This window comes from Topomyia yanbarensis, chromosome 3 (assembly GCF_030247195.1).
Source record: "Topomyia yanbarensis strain Yona2022 chromosome 3, ASM3024719v1, whole genome shotgun sequence".
Taxonomy (NCBI): domain Eukaryota; kingdom Metazoa; phylum Arthropoda; class Insecta; order Diptera; family Culicidae; genus Topomyia; species Topomyia yanbarensis.
The window spans coordinates 348,351,903-348,369,428 of record NC_080672.1 but is presented as its reverse complement, the minus strand read 5'-3'; the positions used below and the strand labels follow the sequence as shown (position 1 = coordinate 348,369,428).

General features: G+C 40.3%; 3 protein-coding genes across 3 annotated transcripts in view; 1 reads left to right on the top strand and 2 right to left on the bottom strand.

Moving 5' to 3' along the window:
* Positions 1 to 3,673, bottom strand: part of LOC131688866 (midasin-like) — a 32,876-nt gene extending 29,203 nt beyond the window's left edge. Inside the window, exon 1 of the mRNA XM_058973450.1 lies at positions 3,091 to 3,673. Coding sequence (XP_058829433.1) covers positions 3,091 to 3,135 — 45 coding nt within the window. The 5' untranslated portion in view covers positions 3,136 to 3,673. The remainder of the gene's footprint in view (positions 1 to 3,090) is intronic.
* Positions 3,674 to 12,850: 9,177 nt separating this feature from the next.
* On the top strand, positions 12,851 to 13,637 carry LOC131691946 (NADH dehydrogenase [ubiquinone] 1 beta subcomplex subunit 11, mitochondrial). The gene has a single exon (XM_058978727.1). The coding sequence runs from the start codon at positions 12,951 to 12,953 to the stop codon at positions 13,416 to 13,418; it is 468 nt and encodes a 155-aa protein (XP_058834710.1). The 5' UTR covers positions 12,851 to 12,950; the 3' UTR covers positions 13,419 to 13,637.
* A 466-nt stretch (positions 13,638 to 14,103) lies between these two features.
* Positions 14,104 to 17,203, bottom strand: LOC131690669 (Golgi reassembly-stacking protein 2). The gene is made up of 4 exons (XM_058976595.1): positions 16,967 to 17,203; positions 15,913 to 16,861; positions 15,277 to 15,584; positions 14,104 to 15,219 (listed from the first exon to the last, which is right to left on the bottom strand). Exons 1-4 carry the CDS (start codon positions 17,027 to 17,029, stop codon positions 14,890 to 14,892), a joined length of 1,650 nt encoding a protein of 549 aa, XP_058832578.1. The 5' UTR covers positions 17,030 to 17,203; the 3' UTR covers positions 14,104 to 14,889.
* Positions 17,204 to 17,526: the final 323 nt, after the last annotated feature.

Sequence of the window (17,526 nt, the reverse complement as noted above, 5' to 3'; positions counted from 1 at the left end):
CAGCTGATGCATCGCGTTGTTGTGCAAAGCCACCATAGATGGTACGCAACACCTTTCGTTCCAAAACTCCAAGGGCGCGTTGGTCCTCCACGAGCATAGACCAGGTCTTGTGGCCGTAGAGGACCACCGGTCTAATCGGCGTCTTGTAGATAATCAAGTTCGTGCGGCGGCGAATTTTGTTCGACCGGAGCGTCCTCCGGAGTCCAAAGTATGCACGATTTCCCGCCAAGATCCGTCTCTGAATTTCTCTGCTGGTATCATTGTCGGCGGTTACCAGTGAACCCAAATACACGAATTCGTCGACCATCTCGATTTCGTCACCGTCGATCCGAACTCGGGGTGGGAGGTTCACATTGTCGTCTCTAGAACGTCTTCCTCTCATGTATTTTGTCTTCGAAGCGTTGATGGCAAGTCCAATCCTGCTGGATTCAGGCTTCAGTCTGATGTACGTTTCCGGCATCGCCTTGAGAATTTCCGTGTCATTATGTTAATGTCGTCGGCGAAGCCAAGAAGCTGTACGGACTTCCTGAAAATCGTGCCACTGGTTTCTATCCCTGCTCTCCTTATTACACCATCGTTTACACGTCGCTTTACTGGGATGCTATTCTGTAACCAGTGCTGAATTACTTGGCAGAAGTTTATAGCCATTGCAGGTGACCCACATGTTACCATGTTCACAATCACAAAAACGGTATAGAGTCGTTTTGCGTCGGTACACCTAAATTTACGAACATTCCTGTAGTTACCCCGATCACACATCATTGCTTTGTACAGTCGGTCGCTCCAGACTTCCAAAAGCAACGCTGTGATTCCGTCCTACCAAACAGTCTTTTCGCTTTTTAGCCTTACGCACTCCATCTCTAGAGTGGTAGGTTTCACAGCTTGTTCCTCATCCTCCATACATATTTCGATAATCCTTCCAGTAACTACTCGAGTTCTGGTTCCACTAGGCGGCCACTCGTGTACTATCTGTTAACAGATTTTCGTCCCTATTATTGATCACAACCGTTGTCGGGGAGTTTTTCTTCCTCTCTTTGATCATCGATTCGCCAAGTTTTCGCGCGTCGTTACCGAAAAAGATTCCCTCTGCCTTCACGAACATATGAAGACTTTTTTTCAATAGGTCCAATCTACAAAAGAGAGCCTCACTTTGTTTACTTTCTCTCCCGCGTAATTGATTCCCTTCAACTGCTTCTGTAATAAGCTAGTAAAAACCTTGGTCTTTCGAAACATACTGATAAATGTTTGAAAAGTTTTTTGGTTTTGCAGTAATAATCAAAAGAGCGAAAAAAGAGGGCTCTGATTTGCAGATTGGACCTAATGAAAAAAAGTTTTCATATAGCATAGTTTCATTGCATTTTTCTGCATTGGTGATTCTTCGCTAACTGCTCTGTGCTCACTGTATTTATCTCTGTGCTGACATGTAGTCACTGCAAACATTCGACTCTTAGCATGTTTGTTCTCATCTTAGCATCTGCTTGCTTGTTTGGGGCTTTAATCTTCAAGGTCATTCGCCCGTGTTCTCATCCGTCCTTCTTTTGCACTCCACGTATAACCCACCTTTCATACTACAAGCACTGTGCGCAATTCAGTTTTACATTCTTTTACAGGTAAGAAACGTAGATTTACTCTACAGACTCGTTCAAACAAATAAGATTTTAAATTCTGTAGATAATGTAGTTACAAGCAATTCTCAAGCTGACTCACTAAAAAAAAGTCGCAATAAAACCATAACGCAAATTATCGCGTCTGGAATGTAGAAAATAGCATTTTAAAACAATCAATTAACGCTAACGTTGCATTTAATTATACCAAACTGCCTTCACCGACATACCTCGAATCTTATCTCAACCACGGTGAGTAATCTTCACGCAGACCACTACATTTCGGTAGTAGCCGAGTATTGTTTGCTATCTTGCATTTGCTTCCAAATATTGATTGGATTGAACGGATGGCTGAGACCGTCGTCAGAAAGGAAACTGTTATTGTGATGATAATAATCTATTCTGCATTTTGATTTCGATTGCACCTACGTTGCTATTTTCTGCTGTGGTCTAATCATCGATTCAGCACAATCGTGGCGTGACCAATTTTCATGTAGAAAAAACGAAAACGCAATTTGATAGTTGAAATTCAGTTTCAGCCAGCGTGAAGACAGCGATTGTGCCCGTTCGCTTGGGACCGTCTGTTCCTATAAATTTATGAACCTGAAATGGATCGAGCCCATATATTTTGACTCAGACCACAAAATGAAAGGATTTAATTATTTGCAATTTCTTACGATGAAGCATGCCGGACAGTTCTGACATATCGGTAATAAATTTGATAACCATTTCCTTCTATTACTTAACAACTGCAGAATCAGATGTTTTCAATACATCCATTTAACTTCGCAAATAATATTGAACATCATTATTTCCCCGGTATCGGAAGAGGATGAAACGACTCTATGTGCTTATTAGCGAACACCCGGTCCCATAGCCGCCTGTTCATTCAATCTATCACACTGACTCATTCATTTTTATTTGCTTTTTTCGGCATTCCACTCTTGCTTTTCTTTTCGCTCCGCTTATCGCAAAAACAAGAACCGCTGGTTATCGCTAGGCAAAGGCAAGGTTTTATCTTCCTATTTATGCTGTACTCCGCTGTCAATGCAAACTGTCTCAAAAATAGAACTACTTTCCTCGTATAACCAATCCCACACCTAAATTCATTTCAATTCGACCCTTTCCTCACCCTCTCTCCCACTTCCTTCCGTAAAACATTTTTTGATACATCAATGACATCATCCGGAACGAGCGGACCCTCCCTTCCCATCTGTAGAATTAAATATATCGACGTAAAATCATCTATCATTATTCTCGAACATAAGTTATGAGGCGACGCGAACCTGCTCCACCGCATCTGAAGGCCACTTTTTGCTACATTTTAAACCATTAGTGTCGATGTGCGGCAATGTTGTTTGGGGAGATTCATTGCCATATTTAGTAAACGAACAAGATAACTGTAATTCTCGCACCAGCTAATGCTCTAATGCTGCTTTCTACATAGTCCGTGTATGTATTTGGTATTTTGCTCGCGGTAACCTACCTCCTTACTTCCAGACATTCCACTGATATACACTTTGATAACCATTTTGAGGAACTTTTCCGCTAGTACTGCTGGGCGAAACTGCTGCGGCTTTTTTGTATTTCTCGCTGGTTGACTTGTTTCCTTATTTCGTTTTTCCGCTTTTACTGCTCTTTCACTCTCGTCGACGGCTCAGCGCGGATTTCGGCAGCTAAGAAAAATATCTTCCACACACCAGAGCACTTTTTCTCCGCCGATCGCTAATGCTGTTTCCTTCCACTACAGAGGGAACTTTTTTTCTCTTCTTTTATCAGCACTTGAGGGCAGCTATTTTCTTCGCTAAATCACATTCACTCGCACCCGTGATTCACAGTCAACACTCAACACATAAAAGGACAAAACTTGGAAAGTACTTCTGGGTGTAGACAATGAAAATAAATTCCTTTAGACACTTCCACTTTTTTCCTCTGCACTTCTTTTAATTCCAATAAAGGTGGTGCTGCTGCCGTGGCTACTGGCGACACTCGGTATACCACTATCTTCTCTGTCTGACTTAGCTGATGGCTGACTGTCGAACGAATGCGATTTTTTGATTCTTCCTTCTCTTGCCGAAAAAAACTTCAAAACTGTCATCTTGAAAGTGATCTAAAAAGATACACACCGAAAAATTTTATTATTGCACAGTTCCCACCAAATCGAAATGCACAGTATATGAAAGTGTGATGAATCAAAAGAGTGATCAAAAGTGCAACTAATGTACTGCCCGAAGAGAAAGTAATATCGAAATTGATCGTAGAAACGTTGAATTTACAACAGTTTTATTTGTTAACAACAACTTTTGTTGTAACATCAATATACTTATGATGCAGTCCTTCATGCCTCCAAAATCTACAAAGGAAAAAAAATGTAAATCGATGTTTTTGATTAAAGAATGTGTGGGAAAAGATCATTTTTTTTCATTGTTACATCCCTTAACGACCCCTCTTTTTCAATGTAAAAATCGGGTTTACAATGAAATTGGATGTAGAAACAACAAATGTGATTATATTTCCATTGTAAATTTTCCAGAATAACATTGTTTTTCGTTGTAATGTAACAATAAAAAGTGCTGTAATACTGTTGTGCATTTCTATTCGGGTGGATACTAAGGTGTGTCGTTGGTGTGGCAATGCTGTATTGCTCTCTCGCATAATTTATGTAACTTTATTACGTAATAAAGTTCAGCTCCATATATTTTCCATGGTTCTATCACATTCGCCCGAATGACATTCGCCCGAAAATCATTTACCCGAATGACGTTCGCCCGAAAACCATTTACCAGAATGGACCATTTCCCCCAATGTCATTAACCCGAATGGACCATTTACCCGAATGCCATAAACCCGAATGGGCCACTCGCCCGAATGTCGTTAACCCGAATACCACATTCACTCAAGTATAATTTAAAATCGGTAATTGTCTAGTTTAGAGACTTTAGGGATAGAGGTCCGATAGAGCGAAAATGGGAACGTTTAACCAAAGTTTGATATACAGAACAATAACAAGTGAGCTTATGCAGCAGAGCCAGTGTGATGCGGCTTAGCCGCATGTCCGAGGCCAAGGATCCGAAGTGGCGCAAAGCCGCTGAAGTTCCGTTGGACGAGGCGTAAACCCACCCGTCGCCGGAGTTATAAGCAAACCTGTGATCCTCTCGTTTGCCCGGTTTACTCAAACATAGGGACTATAGCTAGTTTAAAGCTGACTGAACGGCAGCGAAGTCGGAGAGTGCACCAGAATGCGCTGTGGCGTAGCCACATTAGTCAACCGAACACTGAACAATTTGACTACGCCACATCACTTTTACGTGTACAGTACGACGCCGCTCAGGTTCCGTTACCAACGCCACAAATGCTCTTCAGGTGCAAACTGATGCATATAGGGCGCAGTTGTCAGCTCGAGCGGTGGAGTCTCATGTTAAACCGGACAAAATAATAAGAAATTTTTCGAAAACATCATCAACCGAGGTAAATATATATTAAGATATTCCGTTAACAAATTGAATCAATTAAATTAGTAATTATATCATGCATGGTGTAAGTCCATTTGGCATAACGTCGTTAGAAAATGGTAGCTCATAAAGGTTATGTAGCGAAGCTAGTGTGATGCGGTTTTGCCACAATTACCGAGATCGAGGAACCGAAGTGGAGATCCCTCCTCAGCAAACCTGTGATCCATTGGTATCCATTGAAACATAGGGGTTGATTCCTTCTTTAAATATGAGCAGTTCTTTGAGTTTGTATATCAAATAGCCCACGCAATCAAACTGGTGATCCACTCGTTTGCCCGGTTTACTCACACTTAGGGATTGATTCCTTCTTTTAATCATGAGCAGCTCTTTTCCAACAATTAGGGGTTGATTGCTTCTTTCAAACATGAACAATCCTTGGATCTGCATGCCAAATAAGTTTGCAAGGAAACCCGTCTGTCCGGTTTACTCAAACATAAGGGTTGATTTCTTCTTTTAACCCTTAAATGCGCAATGTTGTTTTAAAACAACATTGCGAAAACCATCTTAACATTATCATAGTAACGTATTAAAACTGATAGACAATTTTCAGAAAATTTGAAAAAAATTGCTTTGCGCCTTTAAGGGTTAAAACAAGAGCAATTTCTTGAATCTATATACCAAATAGCTCTCTACATAATATTGGATTTCGAGACAGCTGTGATAAACGTTTACGTTGCTAGAAAACTTTTTTTCGGTGGAGCTCTTTACGGTGCTTCACGGTGTAGCCCTTCTTCCATCTAAACCAAAGTTTTTTTCAGAAAACTAAAACAACTTGGTCATCAGAAAAAATATTCGAAAGCTCACCGAATACAACTCATTTACAAACAAGTTGTTGCCTTGGCTTTCTTGATCCATCAAGGTATTCCAATGGCACTCAAAAAATTGAGGAAAAGTTGTCCAAAGGTTCTCGAAGATTTTTTGGATTACATTAGTATAAATTGTATTTTCGGTAGAAAAAGTTTCTCGATGACCGCTCTTTCCACCCGCTTCGTGGTCAGTTCTCGAAAATGCATCAAAAAAGATTCCTAGGCCCACCAATAATGTGGAAGGCTGGCACAATAAATGAAACGGTTTGTTAAGCCCTAAAAATTCTATATTCTATGGTGTGTTGAAGCAGCACCCTAGCACGGATGTTTTACGTACACTACAAGCGGTACCAACAGCTAAAATCCTAAAAAGAACTCACGAAAAGACCTAAAACTGGAAACCCTAGTTAAATCATACAAACAGGTGATTGGATTAAATATTTGACTGGTATAGCTTTAGTGTTAATTTCTTCATAGCATTAAATGTAATAAAATTTGTATTTCAGCTTAATAAATAAAATTTTTTCGATTGACATTTCGATGTTTTTCGGGTATATGGAATTCGGTCGAATGGCATTCGGGTTTATGTTGCATTCGGGCGAATGTCGTTCGGGTGTTCGTGGCATTCGGGTGAATGACATTCGGGTGAATGTGACATTCGGGCAAATGTCATTCGGGTAAATGGCTTTCGGACGTATGTCATTCGGGCAAATGTTATAGAATCATTTTCCATATATCTGCTGTCCACGTGCTTTACAGAGATCGAGCGAGAGAGCAATAGCATCGCCACACCTTCGTATCAACCTCATTGAAGTGCAACTCCTTTGACCTGACAGATTATTGATATTGAAAAGTGTCAAAAACAAACTTCTTCTTACTTTTAGCTGGTAGGTTGGCATGGCTGCCAGTCTCGCGATTTTTATAATATCCCGGTCAAAAAATGGGACGAACATGGTCAGGCGATTTAAACAGTTTGACGTTTGACTCAACTCGCTTGGGCTAATTGCAATTTGCGAATGCGATTTAAAGGCAATTTCAAAACTTAGAGAAGTTTTCTGGTGGCTGAAATGGACTTGGTTATTTTTTGCGTTTTTAAAACATGGCGGTTCACGTTTGGTTGAAGCTTTAAATTGTATTTTTTTAACGATTGGCGTGTTCTCGCTTGTATTGTGTTTGTCTAGTGCACTTCATTTAGCCAACGAATGTGGGAAATTGTGGAATCGTGTGTAAGTATAGTGTAACAAGATCTCTGACCTAAAGTCATAATGATCGTCTGATTGTGGTAAGTTTTGTTGTGCAATATCAATTTCACCATTGATTCTTCCTACACGCAGAAGAAAATAGTAAAAATAAACAAATTTTGGTTTTAAATAACAATTTTCCCGTTTAATATAGTACAAACAAGATTCAGGTTTGATTCAATCAATACTGTTGGTTGAAATTACCAACTAATTCATTTGTTGGCTTTTCAGTAGTTTCAACAAATATTTCGTATGAAACAACAAAATCATGTTAAGTTTAACCAACGACACGACCTGAAACTTAATGAAATATTTTGAAGAAAAAGTGTGCGAGTCATTTACCAACAGTTACCCGTGCATTGAGTGACCCCTTGATTCGAACGTAAAAATAATTTCTCCAGCAGCACTTCTTTGTTTATTGATTCTCAGTTGCTGTATAGCAACCATGTTATGTTTACTGTGGACAGATGAATAGTTACCGAAAAAAAAATTTCACGCTTTTCACTATCTCCCGGTGTGTTGACCCAAGTCAGCTACGGTATGTTCCACGGATTATAAAATATATTTGAACAACTATTGATAACGGAACGGTAAGTTCTGACTATTGTGTTATATATCTGATAAAATTTAGTATCCTTTTCAGGTTCACTTCGACTTCGATACTTCGTTGTTTTTGTGTTGTGTTGTGTTGACCGATCACGGTCCATCGCCAGAGCTGTTTTTGGCAAAATTAGTACGCTGAGGCAGTAATGAACCAAATGATTTAGAGTTGTAAAGTATCAAGTCTTGGGAATCCTGGTGGGATGATTTTTGGAGCAAGGAAATATTGAGTGCTATACTATGGCTTCCGATATATCCGCGTCAACACAACGAGTCAGCGAAGAGCGAGACATACGATAGTTTGGAATGCTTAATGTATCTCTAGTATAGCGACCGTTCGCAAAATGTCTAAATCGTTAAAGAACTTCGTGACCATCAAACAGGCCATTCAGAAACAGCGGAAATCCTAACGTTCCCTATTTCAATCATTGTTTTATAGAAATTAGAGCAAAATTATCGGAATTGCCGAGGTATTTATTAAAAGTTTATCGTTGCATTATTAAAAATATTTTTTTCAGGCGAATAATTTTATTTTAGATTCAAATACGTTAAATTTTTCTGCGTGTGGATTCTCCGTTAGATATACCGCAGCCAACAGCTAATCCATGTGGATGCGAAGAACTTATAATACTGGTATTCCTCTCGCCGACATGTCTATTTCGACCGGCAAGAAGCAAATACTGACTGGAACAAGCCGTTAAAACCAAGTCTGTTCATGAAAATGTCATTAGTTTACAAATCTTTGTTTTAGACATTCAAAAAACTCCCCTGGAAAAATAAAATGTCCGCGCTAGCAATTTTTTTCACGTGCATTGCCTAAGCGGTTTGATGCCCTACGCATACCTCACCTCTTCCTGGTAGCGAATTTTGTCGTGAGAGTTTAGACGGAATCGTGCACGACCGTCCATCAACTACTAGCATTTATTCTCATTGATTAAATGTTGTTCTTCGATTCCGTATATAGGTATACAAATGTAACAAACAGGGTATCGTAAACTAATAAATTAGAATTACAATTGCCCACAAATCCGAAAGTACTGCTGATCGTGCAACAACAGGCAGGCCGTGTCCGTCCTCAAAGAAAGCAAATGTTTCGCTTCGATGCTCAAATCTTCGTAGGTCGAATTCCATTTCTGAATGAATCAGGTCCAGTGGCTGTTGGCTGGCAGATAGGCGTTGCCGATTCCAAACATTCCAGGAAAAATCACCGAATGGCGGAATTAGTGAAGGGTGGTAGAATTTCAATACGCAAAGGGGATTCATTGAATTGTGTTACCATTATTATGGACTACCAATGCAGGTAGGCATTCTGTTTAACGAAAAAGCACTGCTTGGAATTAAAATTAGAGGAAATAGATTCTATTTTATTATTGTAAGAGTATTAGATTATGCTTGGGGAATACATATCCTAAGGGTTTGGTTTCAGAGTAACAACAATATCAAGTACAGGGGTGAAATGGAGGACGATGACCGGGGAAAGTAGAACACACAACTTGCAGCTTTATGGCACCCGGAAGATCAACATCAATCAAATTTTCGAATTGTGGAGATATCACCTACCGGGATGCCATATGATTCTCATCAATCTTTAAGAATGAGCTCGACCTCTAAGATGCTCTGTTTTAAATTTCCAACACTGCAGCTTCGAATAACCATGGCCAGTTTATGCAGGCACAAATGTGAGAGTACTGCAAGCATGCAGTAGGACTCTTGTGCGGGTTGGCAGGAATTTTGGAAGCTATGAATATCCACTTCAAGATGTCAGCAAATTTAATCAACACCACACTAAGTTGAATCTCCGGTTGAAACATAGCGGCACTCGGGGATTTATACGTTCCGGGATCTGGGCAACAAAATGTAGCTTTAGTGTCGAAGCTCTTTTTAGCATTTTTTCAAAAAAGATCTAGGAGTGTTGCTGAAGGGAGACGAACTTTGTCGAAGAGAACGTTGTTCGGTAAAGTGATCCTGATTTGCCCCAATCATCCACAAATGATAATGAATGTAGTTGCTTACACTTAAATATATTCACTGACTTCAGTAAAGCGTTCCTAACATGTACGACTTGCATGGTCCATTGTCCAGTAGTTCCCCAAATTTTGAAAAATCTATCAAGCGATCCAAGAAGAGAATTATTACGCTCTGTTTATCAAACTTTCTGCCACAATAAAGCGTAACCAGGGGTTGTTACGGTAACTATAATTTGTTTAAAAAAATAACAATAAATTCATAAGTGTTGCTGGTTTCATGCTTTTTCTAATCAAACATCAAATTTGACAGTACCAGTTACCTGAGTCACTGAGGGGTAGTCATATTTGCGATACACTTTTGAAATACCAGTGTCTAGTCGTGTCGTTGGTTTAACCGAACAAACAAGTTTGAAGGAACAAAAACAATTCTTTTGTATCAACCAAAGGAGAGAACAACTCAAATTTAGTTGAAATTAAACAAAGATTCTGTTGGTTTTTAACAAAGGGATCAGTTAGATCTAACAAATTTTATTTTGATTCAACAATGTTTCTATTTAAAATGTAAACAGAAGTATTTGCTGAACTAAACCAAACACATGCTTTTGAAAAACGCCCATTTTAGTTTGAAACAATCATTCGCCACGTTTTAGATTCAATAAAACCTTTTGTTGATACAAAAAGGCCTGATTCTTCTGCGTGTATGGTTTGGTGGTGATTACCTAGTGTACTGATAAGTTTATATGAATAGATAATGAATCCGAAAATAAGTATTATTTGTAATTTTCATATTTAGCAATTAAGGGCGATTAAATGGCGCGTTCCCTGGGCGATTTAAGAGCGGGTAGGGCGGCAAAAAATGACGGGGCGAATCGCCCAAATGCTGCATTTGAAATAGCCCCCTAGTCACAGACTAACAGACATAACACTCAAAAACAAAGCTTCGCCCGCTTTAACGGTCATTTTAAATATATTTGTAGTTGGGACTGTTGCCACATTTGAAATTATGGCGCCACTGACATATGAACAAGCATATGGGGGATAGACCACTAGTGAAAAATTGTTCCCAAACCTGAGGGGTAACCCACCAGTAAATGAGTGATTGGGACTGTGAATAAAAGGTGGAGCTAGTGTTCTGGGAAAATTGTCGGATCGATGTTTTTTTAGGGAATTCCCTCATAGTGTTATGTCTGTTAGTCTGTGCCCTAGTTTCCAGCATTTTTCTGGCAAATTGAAGGGCAATTAGCGCATCCGAGTTAGCAAATAGACCCCCGTTATCCAGCAACTTGCCAGATCAATCGTTGGTCAGATGTTGTCCTAATTGTTTAAATTTAAATACGTTGTTACACTAGCGGCATCTGTATAATGGTTCGCGTGGTTGTCTTCGTCTATAACACAACAGTACGCAAAAACCAAGGTGTATCGACGTTGTACCAGGTATGCTAGAACGAACAAACTTTCTTTTAGCATGTTGAAGCTTTTTATTATCCTATGTTTGTACTATTTAACAAAACTATCCGTTACAAGCATAAAAGTAACAGAATACATGCATTTTCAATGAGTTCTGAATACTATATTGATGCATATTACCATTACATACGCAGCTGAGAAAATTACACACCTTCTGTAATATCAATATACTTATCGAGAAGCCTGCCTAGATTCAAACATGGCGGAGCCATCTGTCGTAGTTTGACAGTAACGATCGCTCCATTTCAAAATAATCGTTATTTTGTATAGGACACTTTTCGTTATTTTCTTTGGGACACTTTGTCATGTTCGAAGTCGACCGATTAATAAACCAACTAAGTTAGGTTTCTTCGGTAAACAATTTTTGTCAACATTTCAATCGCCAGATTTGATCTATGTAAATCTCGTTCCGATTTAATTGGTTGAGATACACCGATTTCAACAGATTTCGTCGGTCATATTAAATCGGTTATCACGTCGGCAGACGGCCATGTTAAACTCTCATAAGAGTCGGTGCAACAATCGACCGATTGCATAGTCGGTCGATTGTGTTGATGCAAACCGATTTATTCGGTGGGAAAATCGGGAGGATTTTCTATGGGGTTGGTTTGCAAAACATGGCGGAGTAGCAGATACCTGCAGGTATGGCCCATGGGCTGCACGGTATTTCTGTTCACGACCCGAACAGAAAGTAATATCGAAATTGATCTAGAAACGTTGAATTTACAACAGTTTTATTTGTTAACAACAACTATTCTTGTAACATCAATGTACTTATGATGCAGTCCTTCATGCCTCCAAAATCTACAACGGAAAAACAATGTAAATCGATGTTTTTGATTTCAGAATGTATGGGAAAAGATCATTTTTTTCATTGTTACATCCCTAAACGACCCCCCTTTTTCGATGTAAAAATCGGATTTACAATGAAATTGGATGTAGAAACAACAAATGATATTATATTTCCATTGTAAATTTTCCAGAATAACATTGTTTTGCATTGTAATGTAACAATAAAAAATCCTGTAATACTGTTATGCATTTCTATTCGGGGAAACATCAAACGTATTTTTTTCGTTAATACGACATTTTGAAAGCTCTGTCGAGATAGACGTTTATACACAGAAAACTTTCATTACCTAGCAGTAGGTAATTTTAAATCTGTGCATCCCACTTCCTCCAACGAAAAACGAAAGAGAGGGAGTTCAAATTTACCCAAAAATAATGAGATATTCCCCAAAGCCGACTAAACTTCTCGACAAACATATGATTACGGCCTAAAAGCCAACTGTCAAAATGCACTTTGGAAGGAAATTCCGGACAAACCGTTACACGCCAATCACAGATGTTGGTAGTAAACGAAAGCGAAAAGTTTTCTCTTTCATAAACTGTTGTGAACGGTTTGTCTGGAATTTCCATTCAAAGTGGATTTTGACAGATGGCTTTTAGGCCGTAATCATATGTTTGTCGAGAGTTTATCCCATTAATTTTGAGTAAAAAATCATTCCCTCTCCCTCGTTTTCCGGCAGTGAAATGACAGCAAATAAAAATTACCTACTGGTAGGTAATGGATTTTAAGTGTGTATATGAAAATTTTCACTGTGGCATTTAGATCATATTCGGGTTTTTCCAGTGATGACAAACGTTACGACAAAACAATTGTCACTTTTTTCTTTCAACAGTTTTGCTCGGAAAAAATCAGTCAATCGCAGATTTTTCGGAGTTGTTGAATTTACTTCTTTGTGCTTTTAAAATGTCCGGTCTGGTCCGGCTTAATAGCAAGGCATTGCTGGTGCGCAACCTAATCCAACATTCAGCTCGCAATGCCCGGTTGATTTCATCGTCCCAGAAGAATCGTGATGCGGCAACCATCGACGCAAGCAAGAAGATTGCTGCAAAACCTGCCGAACCAGCAGCAGCAGTTTCCACCAACAAAAACTGGGTTAGCTACGGTTTCGACTATAAGGATGAGGCAACCGATCGCAACGCAACCAAATCGTCGTTCTTCTTCTCCGTCACAGTGTGCCTGGTGTTTGGTACGTTCTACTGGTGCTATCTGCCGGACCCGCAGCTACGAGATTGGGCCCAACGGGAAGCCTATCTGGAGCTGAGACGTCGCGAGGCAGCCGGTTTGGAACCGATCAGCAAGGACTTTATTGATCCGTCGCAGATTACGCTGCCGTCCGATGAGGAGCTGGGTAACACCGAGGTCGTCATCTAAATCGAGGAGGCAGATAAACTTTTTTTAATTTTACTACCGTCAATAAGAGGGGATTATGTAACCATACGGCTGCCCACAAGCTGCGGGGTGAAAACAACTCACCAGCGCTTGTACATAATAAGGTGAACTTGTAGCAACAGTTTAGCGCCCGCAGGATCGGATTTTGCTGGGCGGTTGAATAAAATTTAGGATATTTCAAAAAGAAGATACCTAATGCGACATTCGGTGTTTAATTCAGTATGTTCTATGATGTAAACAGAGACTATCACATTGCCCAAACTACACCTCCCCCACCCCGCTTACACTACATAAACCCGTAACGTCATTCCGGCCTTTTCCCACGAAAGGCGATTCTTATGGCATTTTCGTTTTGTGAAAGTGCACTTCCCCGGTGTAGTTGGAGCGACACTCAATCAAACAAGGGTGTAATCAGTCAGTCTTTTGACCTACATCGGTGTAGCACCAGGTAAAAAAGAAAATACTGTTAGATTAATGTTAATTTCCTTAACCTGATATGAAGCTTACGCTAACAGGTTGTCGTTGCAAATAAACATACATACATACATAGATTAAGTATTATACTTAAATTGTTAGATCAGAGCAGATTGCATTCTGGATTTATCTGTTCAAGATATGAATCGGCAGCCAAGATTTTCTTTCCTTCGAACTAATCGAAATATACATCTTATGTTGATTCTCTTTATTTAGATACTGCTTGCTCAAATATGTGGATAAAACATACGATAAACTAATGCATTATAAACGCCTTATTCAACATATTTTCAACTTAAAAATTCCGTTTCCAGTGTTCATCTCCACACGTTTTTCAACCTTAAGCTTTTCTGCATTAAATCGCTACCCAGGCGAGATCACAAGGCACAGCATCAGTGTGCATGATGGCGATTGATTTTTCGAACAAATATGAAATTGATTTGACTGTCGTTATTGTGAAAATGACGCATGATTATAAGCCATTTCGAGTTTTTCTCTTCGATTGTTTCGGGTTTTTTAAAGTGAAAAAATGCCTTAGTTATAAGCAGAAATCTCTTTGAAAATATGGTGATAAGCGCCCTTTACCCATATTCGTGGTTCGTCTTCAATTGTATCAGATCATCTTGCTATTTGAACAGGTTGTTCCTTGTGTCTTCACGTGGGAAACGACTTAAATGAAGAAACGACTCATTTCGCTTCGCACCATTATCCCAATTACACAAGAAAAACATTCGGAAACAAGGGCGACGTCAGTGTTAGTGTCTGTTAGACATTCCCTTATAAATTATCTGATCATTTTCCGGTATAGTACTGAATAAAAATTAATAGACTTGATTAACACAAAAATGTAACACATTTCATAACATTAGGGCACCGTTAGTAGAAGGGTAAGATGAAGACCTTTCAAAAAATGGATCTGCACGAATGCTTCCAACGCGTCTATGTACAGTTACTTCCAACGGTTCAAGGAAGCTTATAGTTATTGCTGTAGCTGCGGGATCGTTACACTAGCAGTGGGTTGCTGCTGCAGCTGGGGATTGTTGTTGAACTGCAATCCTCGTAGAGCTTCCGCTTGGATTGTGGCACTAACCGTAATGGGAGGCATTCCGGGTAGGGATATGGGTGTTGTCACGGCACTCGTTTGAAAAAGCGGTGCCGCTTGTTGACCTAAATCTGAGGGCAATTGCTGTGGGAAGGTGGAATACATTTGAATTGGAGGTGGTGCTTGTCCAGCTGCGTACGTTTGTGGTTGGTAGTGTTGCTGATGATCTGCAGTGTTGCTTGGGTAGGAAAGGTTGGCTGGTTGAAACTGCAACAGAGTTTGGCTTGGATCAGTTGAACGAGAAAGTTAGCATATTCTACTTACGCTACTATCCATCGGAACCGACGCCGTACTCGAAGTGTTTCCATACATCTGATAAAAGTCGCTAGCCAACGAAGACGGTGGCGGAATGTTGGAACCGAAAATATTTGGATTCACGTTTGGGAGAGCTACCGTTGTCGGTGTAGTGCCGCTGCTAGATAAACTTGTGGGATAGGACAAATTCGCCGGCTGTTGATGCTGCTGTCTGTAGGGATTTTGTATTTGCTGTTGAGCTTGCTGCGAATACATAGGGATTGGTGTCGGTGTAGGCGACATTGAAGCAGCCACGTCCAACGCTGGCGAGGGGGGAACTGTGGAAGGTGCAGATAAATTAAAAGCTAACACCGAAATGATTCCCACTACACAGTTGGAAAATCGATTTGCGTTACAGCAAGCCGCTTGTATTAATCAATTTAAATTTCATTGTAATTGTGAGACGTGTCAACCTTCATTCACATTTTTCGCAACAAAATAATTAAAGAGCACTATGCCCCGAATGATTCAATCTGAATCAATGTCATGTTTTGCAGTCTCTTGCACGTCATGACAAGGTTTCTTCTCTGTCTACCGTTACCTATCGTTTCTAAGCAAACCATACGTGACATAACACCAAACAAAATTAAAAATGATATAACTTACCATTGGTAGCCGCTCCGGTCGGAGGTGTGTAGAACGTTTCTCCAACATTGATCGGTGGAGAGCTGACCTTCTCCGGCGTAGCCGGTACATCACCGCCCCCTGTTGCAGCTGAAACGTTCACAACCTGACTTGCCTGATCCGATGTGTTCAGATTGGCAAACTGATGCGTTAGTGTGTTTGTGGTACTGTCGACCGTTGGCGTCTGGGATACGGTTAGCAAATCCGTGTGGGTGGTCCCTGCACTCGATGCAAATGTGTTGGCCAAAGGCGGTACCATCGGGATGAAAGGAATTGGACGATTTGGCGCGTTTACGCTGGGGTCTGCCGCGGGAACGGAAGTCGGTACCGAAGTCATGGTTTGACTCAGTACTGTTGTCTTGGTATCTACCGGCATCGTCCTGATAGGTATTCGATGAAGATATCCGTAACCGATTCCACAGCCAAGACTACCTTCTCCGCCCCACTTGCTGTGTGGTGTAATCGTGACTTCCCGACAGGCGTCTTTCTCGATGTTGTACACATACATTTTCAGAGGTCGTCCCTCATGCGATGCTATCAGCGTGAACAGATCTTCACTCTCATGTAGAATTGAATCTGCTCCTATGATGTAATCAGTAAACGGAATCAAACCGGCTTCCTCTGCTGGCGAAGAAGGATGCACTTCCAAGATGTGCCAAATGTTCTCATTTGCTCCCTCGAACGAGCAGAACCGTATGCTAACGCCAAGCAAACCTTGGCCGCCCCAGGTCGTACTGGGACTAATATTGACTACCCGAATATTTTGTGTTTTACTACTGAAAATCGTCATCTGAATTTCTTTGTCGATGTTTGCCTTCAGCAATTCTTTCAAAGTATCATTATCCTGATCCAGGCGAGTATTCCCAATCGCAAGAATAAAATCAAAGAATGCTTCCAGTCCCGCTTTCTGACCTGGAGAGTTATCCTGAACCTGCGAATAAAACCCGAAATGTAAACAAAGCATGAAACCCCAAAATAACAGAAAAACTGAACACGTCATCTGTCTGAAATTTTTCTGCATCAATCTGGAACTTACCCGTAGTACGTGGTAGCCTTCAGTTCCTCCTCCTGGGACGGAAATACTATGCGATAAACCCATTATTTTAACAATAATCAAGCTAGTTCAACAGCCGAACCACAGACTGCACCGAATTGATCGATAGTTTTTCAAGTTTCTATTTTGCGGCCTATAAAAATTTCGATTCGTCTCAGGTTCGCAATTGTACCTATGATTTTTCTTCGATTTGCATTCAATAAACTTCAAAACCCGTACCGTTAAATGACGGCTAGTTCGGTAAACTGTTCCTCATCGACCAAACGATAAAAAATATATAGGTGTTTGACAAGGGGTACACGCAAAAGTAAAACAACCGACAGAATAAGTTCTTTTAACTTAAGTTTAGGTACTTTTGAGTTGTGCGTCACTTTCGCACTTATTCCCAATTAAACTCATTCCGGAACCGGTTCGGATTTCTGAATGGAGTCAGTATGGTTTCCAAATCCAATGCAACAACCGATTCCGAATCAATCGGTTTCAGAATCGGTTGTTGCGTTTGATCTGGAATCTATACTGACTCCATTAAGGTTGCACAGAGA

Bases quoted from the DNA above. Each gene is read 5' to 3' on its own strand.
- LOC131691946 (XM_058978727.1), top strand. From the start codon at position 12,951: ATGTCCGGTCTGGTCCGGCTTAATAGCAAGGCATTGCTGGTGCGCAAC.
- LOC131690669 (XM_058976595.1), bottom strand. From the start codon at position 17,029: ATGGGTTTATCGCATAGTATTTCCGTCCCAGGAGGAGGAACTGAAGGC. The intron at 16,862-16,966 runs GTAAGTTCCAGA...TTTTATTCGCAG, and splicing joins AAGGCTACCACGTACTACGG to GTTCAGGATAACTCTCCAGG. The intron at 15,220-15,276 runs GTAAGTAGAATA...ACTCTGTTGCAG, and splicing joins CGGTTCCGATGGATAGTAGC to TTTCAACCAGCCAACCTTTC.